Source organism: Coptis chinensis, chromosome 5 (assembly GCF_015680905.1).
Source record: "Coptis chinensis isolate HL-2020 chromosome 5, ASM1568090v1, whole genome shotgun sequence".
Classification (NCBI taxonomy): Eukaryota; Viridiplantae; Streptophyta; class Magnoliopsida; order Ranunculales; family Ranunculaceae; genus Coptis; species Coptis chinensis.
Genome location: NC_141460.1, coordinates 74,694,206 through 74,714,053, shown reverse-complemented (window position 1 = coordinate 74,714,053; position 19,848 = coordinate 74,694,206). Strand labels below are relative to the sequence as shown.

The 19,848-nt window shown below is 35.9% G+C and overlaps 1 protein-coding gene and 1 long non-coding RNA gene across 2 annotated transcripts; both read left to right on the top strand.

The window, feature by feature from the left end:
- Positions 1-10,845: 10,845 nt before the first annotated feature.
- LOC147498878 (uncharacterized) lies at positions 10,846-11,340 on the top strand. Its single transcript, XM_086563361.1, has 2 exons — positions 10,846-11,166; positions 11,248-11,340. Exons 1-2 carry the CDS (start codon positions 10,846-10,848, stop codon positions 11,338-11,340), a joined length of 414 nt encoding a protein of 137 aa, XP_086419487.1.
- Positions 11,341-15,573: 4,233 nt separating this feature from the next.
- LOC147498877 (uncharacterized) lies at positions 15,574-18,440 on the top strand. Its single transcript, XR_015194379.1, has 3 exons — positions 15,574-15,663; positions 16,545-16,609; positions 18,060-18,440. It is a non-coding gene; the product is annotated as an uncharacterized LOC147498877 (long non-coding RNA).
- Positions 18,441-19,848: the final 1,408 nt, after the last annotated feature.

The following is a 19,848-nucleotide window of genomic DNA, read 5'->3' as shown; positions in this document are numbered from 1 at the left end:
ACCAAATCCAGGTAATAAAAATCATCCGTGGCATACCACAACCCTTCCCACTTCCTAATGCACATTTCTGTATAGTAGAAGGGTTCAAACTGTTGAGCAGTAAAAACTTGCTTAGGAAGAATTTTAGGGTTTCTAAGAGCCATTGAGATCTGGATTTGAAATTTGTGGTGAAAATTAAGGTGTGGAAGAGTACAAACTAACTCGGTTGAAATTGGAATTGGGGTTGTGTGGAGGTTAGGGAGCGAGCGCGCTCAAGGTTTTCTGGGTTCAGGCGATGTTCTTGAGTATGGAGGCGAAGAAGAAAAGAAGAAAAACCGCATGGGGTTTTTAAAAGGGAATCACGTGCGGGGTTTAAAAATTTTGGGCCCAAGCCCAAAACAAATCTGTAATACCCATCTTGTCCTATACCTCATATAACTTAAAACTAAAATTCCCGATTCGTTAACTGTCCGATTTTGGCGAATGATCTATGAAAATGATCAACAAAGAAAATGCAATCCAATGATCTATAAAAAAAAACTCAAATCTAACCGTGGTTGACATATAAGAAAATGGAAAATACCTCAGAACGCGTGCATGGCATAAGTTATGTGATCAAAAGAAGTCTAAATTCATAGATAGTGTCAACCTCAATCAAAGTACGACTAAACGGCATAAACAACAAGACTAGGAAGTTGAGCGATCAAGAATGGAAAGACCAAACACCCCACCCCAAACAATTTTTTGAAAACAGGGTTTAGAAAATTTGTTTAAAAACGTGGGTCTTTTTTAAAGTCAGATTCTCGAGACTTACTAGATTACTGTTTATACGGTTTTAATATTTTTTTAACTTTTTATGCATAAGGTTTAAAATAAAAGAAAACAATAAAGCAATAAGGACGTAAATCACTCTATAGAGAAACATGACTCAAAAATGAGAAAACATGCAAGAGTGGAAAGTGTGAATTTTGTTAAACGTGGACTTAGGATCCGGTACTTACAGCCACACACTCCAAAGGGAGGGCCCGGATTACTTTAATGGTGCACTTACCAATATATGGAAATAAAAGGAAGTACACCAAACATCAAAGGTCGGTCCTCATAGACAAGGTCCTGTAAAAGGACATTCTCCACATCTGGGGACATTAACTCGTGAAAATGTTTTAACCGTTGGCCATTGACTTGAATGGTATTATTATCCTTGGGATTTACCAAGGTAATTGCCCCGTAAGGGGTGACTTCAATAACCAGAAAAGGACCAGACCAACTGGTTTTTAATTTTCCTGGGAAAATATGCAAACGTGAGTTGTAAAGCAAAACCTTTTGACCAACTACAAACTCTTTACGCAAAATATGTTTATCATGAACACGTTCCATGTTAACTTTGTAATCCTTCGCGAGATCATAAGAATCGCTACGGATTTCTTCAAGCTCATTTAATTGCAATTTTAAATGCTTTGACACCCGCCTCATCAATATTGAAGTTTAGGCTTTTTATAGCCCACATAGCACGGTGCTCAATTCAAGGCAAGTGACAAGGTTTTCCAAACACAAGTCTAAAGGGAGACATTTCTATAGGAGTTTTAAAGTCTGTCAATCGCCCATAAGGCATCTGTTAGGAGCCTTTAGACCAATCTTTCCGATCAGGATTGATTGTCGTTTCTAATATTTTTTTTATTTCCCTATTAGAGACTTCTACTTGGCCACTAGTTTGTGGATGATAAGGAGTTTCCACCTTATAGATAACTCCGTACTTCTTAACTAAAGAAGCAACAACTCTATTGCAAAAATATGTTCCGCCATCACTGATGATGGCTTTAGTGATGCCAAAACAATAGAAAATGTATTCCTTAACAAAAAACACAACTGTCTTATGGTCATTGCTACGGCAAGCCATGGCCTCTATCCATTTGGAAACGTAGTCCATGACAATAAGAATATAAATAAAACCGTGGGAAACAGGAAAAGGGCCCATGAAATCAATGCCCCATACATCAAAAATTTCTACTACCATAATGGGATTTAAAGGCATCATATTACCTTTAGTGATACGCCCAAGTTGTTGGCAACGAACACACATCTTGCAATGAACTTGGGCATCTTTAAACTAATAAAAACCACATTGTAGAACTTTAGCTGCCGTTTTCATACCACTAAAATGGCCACCACACTCTTTGTCATGGCAGAAGGATAGAACCTCATTATATTCCCACTAGGGAATACAATGATGAATAATCTGATCCGCACAATACTTAAAAAGGTAGGGCTCATCCCAGTAGTATAGCTTAACTCTAGCCAAAAATTTCTTATGTTCGTTTTTTGACCAAACATCAGGAATAATATCAGAAGCTAAAAAATTCACAATGTCGGCATACCAAGGTGCAAAAAAAATAGAATAAAGATGTTCATCAGGAAAAGAATTAGGTATGGACTTAGAATCACTATCACTGTCATTTGTTAGTCTAGATAAGTGATCAACAACTACATTTTCTACCCCTTGTTTATCCTTAATTTCTAAGGTAAACTCTTACAGGAGAAGGATCTATCAGATCTATAGGAGGGATCTCCCGTCACTGAACAGATGACACGTGTATGGGAAATAACCTAAGACTATAGATGTCCAGAATGAGATGAGGACCATTGGATTAGTTCTGTGAATAAGTGATCTCGTGCTTAGCGCGAGTGTTTAGTGGACATGTGCTACGCACATGACTGACCGCCTTCAAACATAATAGTTACCCTAGTCGTTAGGAGCTGATATAGACAGTTCCTGAACAGAAGGAAACTAAAGATGGCGATCTTTGATGATAAGGAAGGAATCGTGATAACATATCTTAGAAGTTACCTTTTAGATATAATCTTCCCATACACGATGGGACATTATGATCAACAAGGAAACTTACCTCTTATAAGATATGGTCTAGATTCAAATTTCCATAAGAAGAGGAATTCTAATAGGAAGGCAGAGTCCAAAGATGGAAGGGAACTCACAAGCGGGGAGGACAACCCTAACCCTAGGACTCTCGTCGCCCTTCCTATATAAACCATAGGGATTTGCTCTTAGGAACTATGCAAAATAGGGTTTGATTCTCCAATAGAACAAAGGAGATACGTAGGCAGCCGTCAAACGGTTCAACCCTGAACTCACCATCGTCTCAATCCTTCTCTATTCAGCAAAGGATCCCAGATCACAAGGCACAGAGGAAGATCAGGGGATACTCAAAATTTACCCTATAGGATCAATCTCTGTTTAGCATCCTTCTTGGCGAGAAGGTACCTAAGAGCTGCATGGTCAGTGTATACTAAGGTCTTTGAACCAACCAAATAAGGACGAAACTTATCTAAAGCATAAACCACAGCTAAAAATTCCTTTTCTGTAGTAGTATAATTTCTTTGAGCATCATTTAAAGTCTTACTAGCATAATAAATAACAATGGACTTATCAACTAGTTTCTGGCCTAACATAGCGCCAACAACATAATCGTTAGCGTCACACATAAGTTCGAAAGGTTTAGACCAATCGGGAGGCTATATAATCGGTGCAGATGTTAAAGTGGCTTTTAATGTTTCAAAAGCCTATTTGCAGTCATAATTAAAATCAAATATGACATCTTTTAAAAGCATAATAGTTAAAGGCCTAGCTAATTTTGAAAAATCTTTGATAAAACACCTATAGAAACCCACATGGCCTAAAAAGGCTCTAATGTCACGGATAGTCTGTGGTATAGGTAGAGACGCTATTTTATCTAATTTGGCTTTATCTACTTCAATGTCGTCACTAGATATAATATGACCTAGCACTATTCCCCTTTTAACCATAAAATGACATTTTTCCCAATTTAAAACCAGATTCTTTTCCTCACATCATGTCAACACCTTGGAAAGGTTAGACAGGCAGTCACTGAAAGAGTCTCCATAAATAGAAAAATCATCCATAAAAACTTCCATGAAGTGCTCCACTATGTCACTAAATATATGAAGCAATCACCGCTGGAAGGTACCAGGAGCATTACAAAGGCCGAAAGGCATTCGTTTATAGGCGTATGTTCCAAAAGGGCATGTGAAGGTAGTCTTGTCTTGGTCATCAGGATCGATATTGATCTGAAAATAGCCAGAGTAGTCATCTAAAAAATAGTAATAAGCATGACCAGCTAGACGTTCGAGCATCTGATCTATAAAAGGTAAAGGAAAGTGATCATTTCGTGTCATGCCGTTTAAACGTTGGTAGTCAATACAGATCCTCCATTTCGTAGGAACTCGTGTGGAAACATATTCACCAGCAGTATTACGCACAATGGAAACCCCATTTCTTAGGAACTATGTGAATGGGGCTTACCCATTCGCTATCAAAGATAGGATATGTGATCCCCGCATCGAGCAACCATAAGACTTCTTCCCTGACTACCTCTTTCATGGTAGGGTTCAGGCGATACTGAGGTTCGCATGAAGTCTCCGCATTATCCTCCAAATGTATACGATGTGTGCATACACTAAGATCAATCTCCTTAATGTCATCTAGGTACCAACCGATCGCAGAACGATGTTCCCTAATCACTCTAATTAAACGTGCCTCTTCATCAGTAGACAACTGAGAAGATATGATCACCGGATGACTACCATCCGGATCAAGCTGGATATATTTCAACTCAGCAAGAAGAGGTTTAAGCACAGGGGTTGGAGGAATGGGTATAATGGCTTCCGAAGGGTCTTCCTCTTGAGTAGTAAAGACCTGTTTAGGTAAGAGGTCTTCAAACTCAGAAGATGGAGTGACAGAAGGATCTAAGATAGGAGTAGATTCGAAAAGGGCGCTGACTTCCTCTATGTAGGAGTCATCGTCGAAGTCGGAACTTCAAAAGGAAAGAAATTTATGCATCTGATTCTCTGGAAACGTGTTGTTGAAATAATCTTGAGCTAAGCTATCGATCATGTTAACTTCTCCATCGATAGTCGTATCGGGTAACTGTTGCATCATTTTGAAAACATTCACCTCAACAGAAAAGTGTCCAAATGACATGGACATCAAACCATCGCGGCAGTTTATGAGTGCGTTGGCAGTTGCCAAGAAGGGACGTCCTAAAATGATAGGAACAGAGTCGTTCGCGATTTCTGTGTTGAGGATAACAAAATCAGCTGGGTAGTAAAAATCTTGAACTTTAACAAGCACGTTTTCAACGACACCTTTAGGATACTTAGTAGAATGGTCAGCTAATTGCAACGTCATTTTAGTTGGTTGATATTCACCTTTTGCGTATCTAAGAGATTTGTATCTCTTCCTTGGCCAAAGTGAAAACAAAGTATTTTCCTTACTCACGATCTTCATGTTCATATAGTTTTTGAGTAGGGATTCGAACCAACCTAAATTCTATGACCACTTACAACTTGGTTTTGCTCTTTTAGGAAACTAGTGAGTAAGTTTAGCTATGATTATATTAATACTAACTACTTGGTTTCTTTTAATACACAAAAAAAATGAAAACCTTAAGTTACGTAAACATGCAACTAAGACAAGATAAAAATTGACTAAGACAAAAGTGGAGAGTTAATTATCCTCATGTGAAGATAACTCCTATTATTTGATTTTTTAGTAAGTGCATCTTAATCTTCCTAGAACTCTTAGACAAGTCCTAATAAAAATTAACTTGATCCCTAACACTATGACTCATCTCTAAGATCATACATGCTAGCATGTAGAACCAAAGCAATGACTTATCTCTAAGCTCATCACTTTGATTCCTAACTAGACTCTACACCAACTACCATTTTGGGATAGGATGTAGATCTAGTTGTTCTTCCTAAACAACTTACTAAAATCAAATAACAAAGGTTATCCCTCACATGAGCATCATTATCTCCCCACAAGGTGAAGGTTTAGTTCATGATCCTTGGGATAAAAAAATGACAAGTGTAGAATATAAATGTAAAATGAGAGAGAGAGAACAAAAAGAAAAAAGAAATTATATATATATATGAACTCACTTGCATTAAGAAATTTAGATTTATTTTCAAGAGGAACACCAAGTTTCCTCCATTACAACTATTACAAGCTTTTTGTTCAAAAACAAAAACTAAGACTAAGGAACTAAAATAATGCATGGTAAAGGAAAAGAAGTCAAGGGAGTAAATGGAGTGTCTCCCCCCTTGTTTGTTTTCTTCCTTCCTTTTTCAATTCTTCCCCCTTATCCCACGTGAAACACCAAACCACATTTATTTCATTTTTATCCACCACATTAAAACAAAGTGACACCTTGCTTTTTTTTCACTATTAACACCTAATCTAATTAATTACATGCAAGGTGTCAACTTTGTACCAATAATTTGGCACTTTTGTCTTGACATGCTCCATGATTGATGACTCATCTCTTCTTGTGGGCCTGAAAGGTGGGTCCATATGCTATGTCCATTGGTGGGTCTGGACGACGATTTTTGCAATTTCTGGCCTAAGGTAGAGCTAGTCGTGCTGATCATTTGGGCAATTTACTTGCCAAAATTGGAGTCCAGGTTAACGAGATATGAGCTCTAAAAGTTTATGCTTTCCTTTACATAGTCCCATTCTGACTCAATTCTATCATGTTTGAGTCCCCGGCTTTGATCCGTCTTTGTTTAGCTTCACATGGCTGATTTGGAAGAATTCATATATACATCGTTCCCTATGCTTTAACACAGGTTTAACCAATATTTTCATGTTTACTGCGAAGACCTGCAAAAGTACGAAAACATACTTATTTCATGATTATTAAACACATAATTAACCAAATTTATATGTCTCAATGGGGTTTAATATTACAGTTTTGGGTGTTTATCATTGGTTGTATCTCTTTTAGACTTATTTGTTTATATAGATAATAAGGGAGTAAGTTAACACTCACCCCCAGGTCTAATAGAGCAGTTGTCGTGTGGGTATCCCCTAAGGTGCATTGTATAGTAGGACGATCAGGGTCCTTGAACTTAACGATTCCATTATGTTCGGATAGAGTGGGAAACTGTTCAGTTAAAAATGTGTCTTTTGGAATGTTTGTTTTCCGCCTAGTAGTGCGCAACTCTTTTAGAAACTTATCATGTTGTGGTAATTTTTTAATAGTTTCAAGAAAAGGTAGGTTTATCGTTAGATTTTTAAAAACTTTCCTAATCTTATCAAAATTTGTATCTTTGTTTAACATGGCTAGTCTCTGGGGAAACGGTGGTTTCTCTCTATATTTAGTATATGGGTCAATATGAGTTTTAACCTTGGTCATTTTTTTCTTGGGTTGTGGTTTAATTGGTACCTCTACAAAAGTAGGATCTTCAGTTTCTATATCGGTATCTAGTAAATTTTTATTTTCAATGACCACTGGTGGTGTATCAATGGGCATAGTTACGGTGTTATCAACCACTCTGCCAGAACGGAGAGTGATGATGGCATTTAACTCACCTACGTTTAAATTTGCGTTACTAGTATTACCGGTTACTTCAAAGGCTGTGTTTGACATTTTAGGATTAGGTATAACTTGACTTGGAAACACACCTTTTTGTTGGGCTTTCTCTTGGGTTAACTGTTATATGGATTGTTGAATCTATTGTAGAATTTGTTGTTGAGCTTGCATGTAGGCATCGAAATGATCCGGTTGTGAAGGTGTAGTGGCCACAGGTGGTGTGATAGGAACTATCTCACGTTGATTATTAACGGGTGGGTTGTGATAGTTGTTATTAACCGGAACGATATCTTTATTATTATTATTATAATTATTATAATTACGTGGTCCTTGTCCTTGTCTTGGTGGAGCCTGGTTGTAATTGTTTGCTGGCCTAACATTTTGATTATTAAACCCCGGAGGTGTAACTAGTTGATTATTTTGCTAACCAAAGTTGGGGTTTTGTCTCCAATGTGCGTTAGGTTGGCTATTTATGGAACAAACATTATCCGGCTGTGTGGGTGGTTGTTCATAGACAAGAGGACAACAGGAGTTGGGATGCTCATGACTCAAACAGAAATTACATGGAATAGAGTTGACGTTCATGACAGGAGTAGGTTTATGTTGAATAGAAATGGCTTCTACCTTTTTTATGATAGATTCGATTAGAGTTCTAAGCTCGGGATAAGTTTTATCCTCAAACATACTGGCAGCCTTGGCTGTGGAAGAAGAATTAGCGGAGCGGGGGATGTCGTTACCCAGTTATTATTACATTTAGATTGATCTTCTAGAAACCTATAACCCTATGAGGCTCCTTTACTAAGGAAACTGCCCCCATTCATTATATCAAGAACCTCCTTATGATGATGTGAAAGTCTCTTGAAAAAGGCACGAACAAGCGTGTCTTTCGCAAGGTTATAATGTGGACACTCTATAAGAAGATCGGTATACCGGTTCCAGGCCTCTTAAAAGGATTCATGAGGGTTATGGCGGAAGAAATGAATCTTTTGAATCATTTCATCTATCTTCAGTGGTGGGTAAAACTGTTCCATAAACAATTGAACAAGTTTGGCCCAAGAGTCCACAGAATTAGGCGTTTGGGTAGTTAACCAAGACGTCGCCTTTTCAGCTAGGGTGAAAGGAAACACCCTCAGTTTAATTTGTTCAGAACCTATACTAGGATGATGGAATGTAGTGAGAACTTGTTCTAGCCTACGCATATGCTGATAAGGCTTTTCGTGGTCTAAACTATGAAAAACAGGTAACAAATTAAAAATATTCGAGGGAATTCGAAAAGCCCCCACTGGGTCTGCAAGAATGATGCAAGATTTAGGGCCATCATTTAGGGCTTTGTAAAAATCAGAGAGAGGAGTCTCTGCTTCTTCAGCCATTGATGCACGTGTAGTGTGTGATATTCTAGATAGGCGTGTGCGTTGACGTTTACGATAGATAACGTTAGATGGTTTTCTCTTACCAAACCCTAATCTCATGCAAGGCTAAGTCCAATATGAAAGAAACACTAACATCAATCAAACAACCCTGATATACTAGAATTAAAACTCCTCTAACAGAAGAGACGAGGAGTGAAAGAAAGAGTACCTAAATGCCTCCTTGCTACGCGTATGAATAACGTCTTTTATACGCAATCTCGGTGTACATAAGAGGTTTGGAACACTGAATAAAAACTAACTTGAACGAAAAGAGAGTATGTAACTAACCTGTGAATCGGGCTTTCTTTAGTATGGGCGCGGACGCGCTTAAATATAAGGCCACAAGGGCGCGTGCATGCTCTGTGATTTTTTTAGCACCAGGCTTTCACGTGGTTCCTTAATAGGCTGGGCCTTTAAATTTGAAATAAAATAGGAAATAAACTTACTGGAAGACAGGCGTGGGCGCGCTCAGAAACAACGTAGATAGGGCTCGGGCGCGCTTCTGAGTACAATTGCAAAAATTTCCAATAGACTTCCAGGAGCAATTTTCTGTTTTTCTGAAAAAAGTAAACACAGTGAGAACACAAACAATCGGGTGGGTGGGTGAAGTGGGATATTGGTAGAATTAAAAACACGAAGGGAAACTATTCTAAACACAATTAAGATGGCAGTGGCGCCATTTGATAATACTAAAATAACACGTTTCTATCCTAACAAATAGTGATTTTGCTAGGAATAAGAAAACTAAATTATTCTACAATTAGATCAAATTTCTACTCTCGATTATCATATAATAAACTGGAGTCAAAATTCGTTCCACTCCTAATTGCTTAGAACGTAAATAATTCTACTAGTGAATTCCACAAACTTGATGAGAGTAATAATTCTAATATAACTAATGTGACAAAAACTATGATTGAATATATTGTAATTTAAACTATGAAAATTTAATAATAAAATTGAATTTGAGAAGGAATTAGGGAGATTTGATATCCATATTGATTAATCTCTAACATGCTAGTATAGACTTTTATTGCAACCCTAATCATTAGGTTTTCACACAAGGTTCAACATAAAGGTTAGGTCTTTTCATCCTTAATTATTCATGGCATCTCTAACCAACTAATAATTAGCATGAGAAAAGTTTAAACCCATTCTCATGGTGAATGAACTACCATCTAGAATTGAAACTCTTAAATATAATGATTCTATACTAACATATCAAGTTTTTATCAAAGCTTCAATCAAACCCCTCTAATGGAGATTTAGCTATGAATCATGGGACTATCATGGAATAAATAATAGAAAGAAGAAGACATAATGAAGAACTACTTTATTAAAGATAACTTGAATTGAATTAATGGTGGCTAGGCTAAATAACCATAAACTAGGTTTACTAAAAGAGAAAAACTAGAGACAAGAGATTAATTAACAAATTGGAGAGAGAGTTAGAGTTTTGCCTTAGTCTTCTTTATATAGGAGAGGACTAGGTTTACAATTTCGTGCATGGGCTTTGGAGCTATGTTTTGGGCCACTAAATTAAGCTCAAAACCTAATTACTTAAGTCCAAAAAGAGTTTCTCTATTGGAAATTACTGAAATAGCCTTTTCATCTACTTTTACTCCTTTTATTGGATCAAGGCCTAGACCATTAGAAAGCTCCTTCCGAGTTGGTTGTTTTGACATATAATAGGCCTAATTCCGAGGTCTGAGTCCAAAGATAAGGCCTGCGGAAGTTCTATTGACTTTTATGCTCTATTTCTGCCCGCGTTGATTTTGACTTTTCAACTTTGACTGGGATTTAAAAAGGCTTTTTCTCCTTGAAACTTGGGCTTTAACCATAGAACTTCTTAGCAACCAACCTTTGCTCCTTTCTCTTGCAAAAGTAATATATTTCTTCACATGTTTGACTCCAAGACCTGAAATACAAAAAAATACGTAAACAGTACTAACTCTTATTTATTATAAACATAATTGGTCTATATGTAATGTTATTAAGGGATTAAAACTACAGTTTTGGGCTCTTATCAGTTTGCTTTTAATCGTTCAATGAACAGGAATACGAGTTACAATCCTTTCCAGATTGTTTATGGCTTTAATCCCCGCTCTCCTATTGATTTGGCTCCTGTTCTGGATTTATCTCGTATGCATGGTACTGTTGGTGGCTTCATTAAGGAAATTCACGCTGTTCACGAAGTTACTCAAAAACATTTGCTCAACTCTAACTCAGAGTATAAGTTAGCTATTGATCGCCACTGTCGAGATGTGAGCTTTGAAATGGGAGATTTTGTTTGGGATGTTCTTACTAAAGATCGGATTCCAGCTGGTAGGTACAATAAATTGGGTCCTCGCAAGATTGGTCCTCTGGAGGTAATTGCCAAGATCAATTCCAATGAATATCGATTGTAGTTACCTGATCATATCCGTACTTAGGATGTTTTTAACGTGAAGCACCTTCGTCCTTATTATGATACTTCTTCAGATGAAGACAAGCCAAATTCAAGGTCAAATTTCTCCCAAGTAGGGGGGAATGATGCAGTTTAAGTTTTGTCAGAGTTATGTGTGCTGAGTTATGTCAGAGTTAAGTGTGAAGGCTTACAGGGTGTGCACCCTCATTCTCTACACTAATAGCGGCCGTCCCAAGGTCTTAGTCAAATCATTGCTAGTTTCTTTCAGTATGTTTGGGCTTTGTACACACCACAGAGCAATAGTCTAGAGTAGTCCAGTAGTTGTTATTTCACACGTTTGTTGGGTTACTTATATAAAAGCTAGGTAGGTTTTTGAGAAATGGGTCTTTTTATGAATTTTGAATTATAATAAGAATAGAGATTATTCTGTTCATTGTTGCGAGTGTTGAGTGCTACTTGAGTCTATCGCTCTGCATAAGTAATGTTCTCTTCGCACCCAATTTAGTTTACTATAGTAGTTGAGATGTTATGTATAGTTTTTTGGATTAATTTTTGTCATAGAATACAGAAAAACAAAGTATCACATCTCCTTCTATTAGTACTTATTTGCTCAAGTGTAATTGAGGTTGTTATTTAACATTTGGCATGGGAAATAACTTAGCCTTGGCACTGGCTTTAACTCATTTCACCAAAAGATTTACTGCTAAGTTTTTTTTTTTTCCCCAAATAAGCTAAGGTTAGGCAGACCCCCACCTGTATTAGATCAATTTTTCCTTACATAGATTTTTCTACTTGCATCCTTAATTACAATGTTATGTAAAGCAAAATCTAAAGGATTAGCAAAGTGTACAATATTCAGCTCATGATTATAGACTAATCCAGCAAGGTAATCAGCTACCTTATTCACTTCGCTAAAGACATGTGAAAAGGTTATGTACCCAAAATTAACCTTTTTCCTTTCAATTGTAGCCACCACATCTCTACAATACCAGGGAGGTTTCTCTATCTTGTTGATTGCATTAATAGCTCTCATGGAATCTGATTCCACTTCAACCTCCGTAAAGCCCTCGAGCACACATCTCTCCAAGGTAAGCAAACATCTATCGCCTTTAGTTTTAATATAATTAGTTTTTATTATTGTCTTTATTTGTTTTTATTGCTTTTTAATTAAGTGTTTTTCATTTTCATGTTCTTCAAGCTTTGGTTGATAAATCAACTTCTTATTATCTTCAATACAAAGTTTTCAACCTTGTCTTCTACCTCATTACTTCTTCTAATTTTGTATCAAAACCCCAAAACACTAATCTTACTCATTTGGCATGTTCAAATGAGTATAACTTTGTGAGCAAGCTATCCCAACTAAACCATTTTCATACATGTTTTCTCTAGTAAATCAATAGTTTTATTTATGTTTTAACCATTCAAGACAGGAACTAGTGTTTTCCATCATTAAACATCAAGAACAAGTTAAAGAAAGATTAGAAAGTTTAGAAAGAGGTTTTCCAACCATCAAACCGTTTCCTCATAACAAATGATCTAAGATGAACAACACACCCCGTTACCCCGCTAACCAACAATCAGATTACAATGGTATGTAATGAGGAAAGGGAGCTAATTCCAGCATGAGTTCCCATCATGTGGAGGATTTGTATTTATTATCGAAAGTTGAATATGTTGTCACAAGGAAAGATCATTTTCCCTTTGATAAAAAAAAAGATCATTTTACCCTACCATTTGTTGATCAGATGCTTGAACGTTTAGTAGGACATGCTTATTACTGTTTCTCGGACGGGTATTCAGGTTACTTTCAAATCTTAATTGATGAGTCAGATCAGGAAAAGGCTACCTTCACATGCCCTTTTGGAACATATGCTTATGCACGTATGCCTTTCGGTCTCTGTAATGCACCTGCCACATTTCAACACTACATGTCACACATTTTCAGTGATATGGTGGAGAGATTCATGGAAATTTTTATGGATAATTTTTCCCTTTATGGAGATTTTTTCGACGACTGCCTATCTAACCTTTCCAAAGTATTGGCGCGTTATCAGGAAAAGAATCTGGTCCTTAATTGGGAAAAGTGTCACTTCATGGTAAAAAAGGGAATAGTGTTAGGTCACATTGTGTCTAAAAATGGTATAGAGGTCGATAAGGCTAAAATAGACAAAATGTCTACTCTACCTATTCCATGGAACATCCGTGACATATGAGCTTTTCTAGGCCATGCTGGATTTTATCGAAGATTCAATCCTAGATTTCTCAAAAATTGCTAAACACTTAACTAATCTTCTTATAAAAGACGCACCCTTTGAGTTTAACTCGGACTGCATGATGGCTTTTGAAAAGTTAAAAGCTGCCTTAATAACTGCACTTATAATTCAACCTCTTGATTGGTCAAAACCGTTTGAGCTTATGTGTGACGCCAACGACTACGCTATTGGCGTTGTTTCACTACAACAAATATGACATATGACATCGCTAATTTTATATCACTTTCAGCGAAGTGATGTCATAAGAAAACTATGACATCACTTTTTCTTAGCATGTGATGTAATAATTATCACAATTTTTTTTAACATCACTTATTTCAGAAGCTGATGTAGTAGAGTTGTACAACATCATTTTAATTAGTGATGTTGAGATAGTGATGTAATAACACTATTTTACGTCACTCGCTGTGTCACTTATAAAGTGATGTAATATCTATGTATTCAACATCACCTTAAAGGTGTTGTCACTCACCGTGTCAATTATAAAGTGATGTAATATCTATATATTCAACATCACTTTAAAAATGAATTTGCCAAGTTTTCGAAATCACTTATAATGTGACTTCCAGAAGTATTATTATTAATATATCTCTTAATTAAGTTAATTAGTTAGAAAAAGACCATCTAAAAAATTAGGTTAAATAGAAATGAAACAGGGTGAAAATAAAAATAGAAAATAAAAAATAAAAAACCGGGACCAATACCCAAAAGGCTTAAACCCCATAAGCAAGGTCCAGCCCATAAATTTATAAGACCTAATACATACGAAGAAGAAAATTAAGAATGGATCTTGCCCTCACTTATAAATTTCCGGGATTTTAGGGATAATCTTTAGTATTTTATTTTCCAAAACCCTACAATCCTTCATTAAACTGAAATCGAAGATTGATTGACGCGTGCAAACGAGCTTGATATTAATCGATTACAACATTGAAAGGTTTTTAGATCGAACGAGTAAGGTTTTTCAATTTTAAACTTTGTTTTCTGATTGAATTGTGAATACCAATACCATGCTAATGAGCAAGGAACGAAGTTGCTTCTCTAATAACACTGTTGAATAGAAGGGCGGATGCTGACTCGCTATCTAGCTCACAGAGAGGATTTTCTTTAAACGAGGGGAATGCTTTTAGGGAGGGGTGGTTTCGAACAAGATCGGGGGTCCGGTCATCGCTGCCCTCGATGCCAATAATCGTCTCGGGGAGTTGAGTTGGGGGCTTTTCTCTTATGGTTGCTTCCGGGTCCAGTCTAAGGTTGGTTCTAAGGATGGTTTGGAACCCTTACCTTGAACAGAGCTTCAGCTTAAAAAGTAGCCACGGTGTCGAAGCTAAAACTGCAGGATCGGTTGTAATTTAAGTTTAATTGTCTTGTCTCGCTAGCTACTATCCCTCCGATTATCGATGTTGGGTATTTTACCATTTGATTTATTACATTCTATTGTTGCATCTTATCTTCATGGGGTATTTGTTTGTTTATTAAAATTTGATGTTTGTCGGTGCACTACACGAGAACAACCATTTTGTAATGTAGACAATTTTAGGTTAGTAACATATATCCGTTACTAATGAAGTAAATGATATATCCATTACACATGGAAACAACTCTTACCAAATATTCAAAATAATAATTAGATAATTGGGTCACGGTTATCTTGCCCATTTCTTACATTTTTATCCGTTAAAAAAAAAAAAAAAAAAAAAAAAAAAAAAGACATAAAAGAAAATTAAACTTGTAATCTAATTGACCATTCTAATTTCATAGTCCCCCTAAAAAAAAAAAAATTGCCTAACACTTAATAGTCCTTCTTTGTGGTTTCCCTCATCTCGACTAAACCCTAAATTCTTCTCATTTCCAAAGCTAGGTCAAAGAGGAAAACTTGAAGAAGTAGGCGAGGAAGACGAGGTAAACTCACACCATTGATTTCTCTCTATTGTGAACAGATTACTCTCCCTCATGAACTGATTTCTCTCATCATAAAAGTTCTAATTTCTTTTTCTTTTTTGGGTTATAAAATTTGGGCATTGCAGATTCTTAAAGTAGGTATCTTTTGATTTCGTGTATGTTTTTTTTTTTGGGTTTTCGGTCTGTAGTTTTTTGAACTTGGAGATATTGGAATCATCAAGTTGGATCTTGCAACTCCAAGCTATAACTACCCACAGTGATATTGAATGCACTTTCTAAATATTGAGGTAATAACAATTTATACCGTAGGTGGTTTTCGATGTAAGTTCTTGGAGCTTTGTGTTATCCCCGATTACACGTTCTCCAAATATGCTACCACTAGTCTATTCTAAAAAGTTGTTGTTGGAAATATTAAAGCAATGCTTTATGGAGTGAAGTTCATTCCTAGGGAACAACTTACCACTTAAAGTTCTTTATTGTTTTATATATGCATAATACTTCATCAAATTTTGAATTACGTTGCTTAGTTTTATTGAATGTTTGATGTTATTATGGTTTTCAAGCATTTGGATCCTATGCCGAAAGAAAGGAATAATAGAAAAGATAAAAGAAAGTAGAAGAAAAAAGAAGGATTTGAAGTATGATAGTTCTGATGAAGAGAAAATAAAGAAAATTTCTAGTAGGAAAAAATGGTACTCATCTAATGATGACGATGATAGTTCTTCTTCCTCATTGTCTAGAAGTGGTATAGGTGATGGGAGTAAGAGAAAAGAGAAGAAAATGGAGGAAAGGAGAGAAAAAAGGAAGAGAAGTAGTAATTTATCAGAGAGTTCTTCTTCGGAAAGTGAAGAAGATTCTATTGCCCATGATGTTAAAGAATTCTATTCATCTAATGACCTCAAAAGCTTAGCTAAAAAGACTAAAGACCCACATTGATATATCTGTTTTGAAATTGTGGAAAGTCTTCTATAAGAGCTCCATTGTTTGATTGACTTGCACTTGAATAGTGTTGTAAACACCGCATCAATGGTAATGTAAACTCTCCCATTTCTCCGATTCCTTACGATATGAGAATGATTGTATAAGACTCTGACAAAACAAACAGACGCTAACCCAATACTCAAGCCATAGTTAAAATACTTAATATGTTTTTGTTTTTTGTAACAAGGTTTAGGCTTATATTAGTCCAGACCCCTACCTGCTGCAGCTGTATTTGCTTCTCTACAAGATCAAGTAAGTTGACTATTTTTTGTGATATTTTATCACTCATATGGCTCATAGTTCCTAAAGTTAATTATTTGTGTTTTAAGTTCATAATCTGGTGAGGGGGAATGCTGACTTTATTGGCAATACTGAATACTAAGTGTGAATTGCACTAGAATGTTTGATTTCTAATGCTAGATGTCATGCAAGCCAAATAAAATGAGAGAAAGGGTTCTGAACCCATTTTCATGATGTTTATTTTTCTGCTTAAAAAAGGATTCCAAGTAAATGGCCTACATGTTTTTCTCTTCAATTTCTAGATGACAATTTTTTATATTGCTAGTGCTCATTCCACCTAATGCACACCATTGGATGTCTGTTTCTCTATATTAGGTCTTTTTTTCGGGTTGAGACAAGTTTGGCTAACACACAAGCTGGTAAGAGCTACACAAGTTGATTTGCCTCCTCCTTTTGTTTACCTTTAATAGGGAGAAGGATCATATACTATTAAGTTTAGTAGATGAAATAGGTCATGCTATCAAAGTGTCTAGTTATGCAGTCAAATAATTAGTTATGATATGCTCTATTGTTTACATTTTCTTGTTACATGTGAAATTACAAGATGGACTCACATTCAGTGTCTAGTTATACATTAAATCCTCTTTTCTTTATCATTGGCTTTCTATGTTTCTTTCCTTAGGCTCCTACTATATCTACTAAATGACATTTTAGATACCTCTATAAATAAATGTTTGAGTGTAACCTTGTGTGGTGCTGATATCATGAACAAATTAGGTTTATTTTTTTTATTTTTTTATTTTTATTTTTTTTCTGATGGTATTTGATGTGTGTTGTAAAATCCAGAGAACCCAGCTGGGTTTTGGGGTTTATTTCTAGCTGGACAAGATGAGGTTGTCACATAGATTTATATTGTTAGATTTTAAACAGTTGATTAGTGCCTTGGTTCATGCCTTGTATTATTCTTGCTGCCTATACCTTGTATTATTCTTGCACTTCCAAAATCACGGGAAACAGACATGTACATATAGAGAAGGAGAGAAACTAAGTAAGGTCTAGTTCATGGTAATGTGAGTTTTATAATATGGATATTTGATACAGTAGCTAGCATTTTTTCCATGTTTATATATTTTTTTTCTTTTGTTCTTCTCATAACTTGTTACTTACCGTGGCATATATACTTCGGAAATGTAAGAAAATGACAAACGATTGCCAAGCTATTACATGGATTTGTTGTATTGTTATGGATTTATTATCAAATTGATACTTGAACAAATCATTCTCTATTTGAAGATAGTACGGAGGAATGTTAAAAGGCTAGACCATGGAATTTGACTTTGCTTGTTATGTTTGTCAATATATGTCTATCCGTATATGGTTGAAATGAATCAAGGAAGGAAATAGGAAAGCTCATTGAGATGGAACTTGACAACGTTTTTATTTTAACTTAACCTCCTACCAGCTTTTGGCACAGGGTTGGACCTGATCTTGAACACAAGTAACTGTCTTCTGTAGAACTTCCTTTGTCATTCAGGTACTATATTATGCGGATGTTCCGTCTGTTTATTTTCCTTTTATAAAATTTGCATTGATTTTCTAGTACAATGTTTCATACTGCAAAAAAAGAAAACATAGTGATTTGCTAGGCTATGATAGGTTCTTGGATTAAATTGATTGTATCAAGCCAGGCTGTGATAGGTTCTTGGTTGGGTGATTGTGGTTCTCTTTGGCTCATTTCGGTACTGCAGATTAGATTTTGTTGGTATATGTTGGCTCGTTACACTTTTTTGTATATGGTGTAATATTTGTAATTGGAGATGATATTTGTGTGATGAATGTGATTTTAAGATACATTTCATTTTTATTTGATCATAAATGACCAGGAAAATGGTATTATATTAGGATGATATTGACACTTTTTTTTTTTTATTATATTTTATTATTTTTTTGATAAATTGGACATCACTTTTAAAGTGATTTATAGAGTTATTTCACATCACTTTCCAAGAAATTTGGAATCTGAATGAAACGTCACTTCCAAAGGGATGTTAATCGGCCTTATTGATTTCACTTAAAAGGTGATGTTAAACGTTATAACATCACTTGTGGACATCAATTAAAAAGTGATGCAAAGATATAACATCACTTGTGGACATCAATTAAAAAGTGATGTGAAGTAACATCACTTGTGGACATCGTTTAAAAAGTGATGTGGAAAACCCTGACTTTTCACGTCGCCACCATTCACATCACTTTCAAAAGTGATGTCTTATACTTTTCACATCACTTTTTAAGTGATGGAAAATGCCATTTATGTTGTAGTGTTTTAGGTCAAAAACATGATAAGGGACCTACAGTTATTTACTATGCAAGTAAAGTACTAAATGAGGCTCAATGGAATTATACGACCACTGAAAAGGAATTCTTAGCCATTGTCTATGCTTTAGACAAATTTCATTCTTATTTGATAGGTTCAAAAACCTTAATCTACATCGATCATGCAGCACTAAGTTACCTTCTCGCGAAGAAGGATGTTAACCAGAGGTTGATCCGATGGATTCTCTTCCTGGAAGAATTCACTTTGGAGATAAAAGATAAAAAAGGAGTTGAAATCGTAGTGGCTGACTACTTATCTAGGTTAACCAATGATAGTGACAATTATTCCGATCCCATTTTAGATTCTTTTCCTGATGAATAACACATTTACGCGATCCTTTCTGCACATTGGTATGCTGATATTGTGAACTATCTGGTGACTGAAGAGACTCCGCCCTTATGGAATAGAAATCAGAGGATGAAGTTCCTAGCTCAAGTAAAGTACTATCATTGGGATGACCCATATATTTTCAAATACTGCCCGGATCAGATCATCCGACATTGCATTCCAGAATGGGAACAGTCTGCAGTCCTTTCCTTCTATCACGAGTAGTCTTGTGGAGGACATTTTAGTGCAAATAAAATTGCTGCTAAAGTGTTACAATGCTGATTCTGCTAGTTAACACTCTTTCGAGATGCATTTCTTTATTGCAAAGCATGCGTTCATTGCCAACATCTTGGTCATATTTTGCATGTGACATGATGCCTTTAAATCCCATTCTCATAGTGGAGATTTTCGACTTCTGGGGCATCGATTTCATGGGACCTTTCCCAACTTCTAATGGTTTCATTTATATCCTAGTAGTTGTAGACTATGTATCTAAATGGATTGAGGTCATACCATGTCGTAACAATGATAACAAAACGGTTGTCTT

What these genes read in the sequence shown, in the direction of transcription:
- LOC147498878 (XM_086563361.1), top strand. Translation starts at nt 10,846, where the DNA reads ATGAACAGGAATACGAGTTACAATCCTTTCCAGATTGTTTATGGCTTT. An exon ending in GCAAGATTGGTCCTCTGGAG is followed by an intron (nt 11,167 to 11,247) that starts GTAATTGCCAAG and finishes TTTAACGTGAAG; the next exon opens with CACCTTCGTCCTTATTATGA.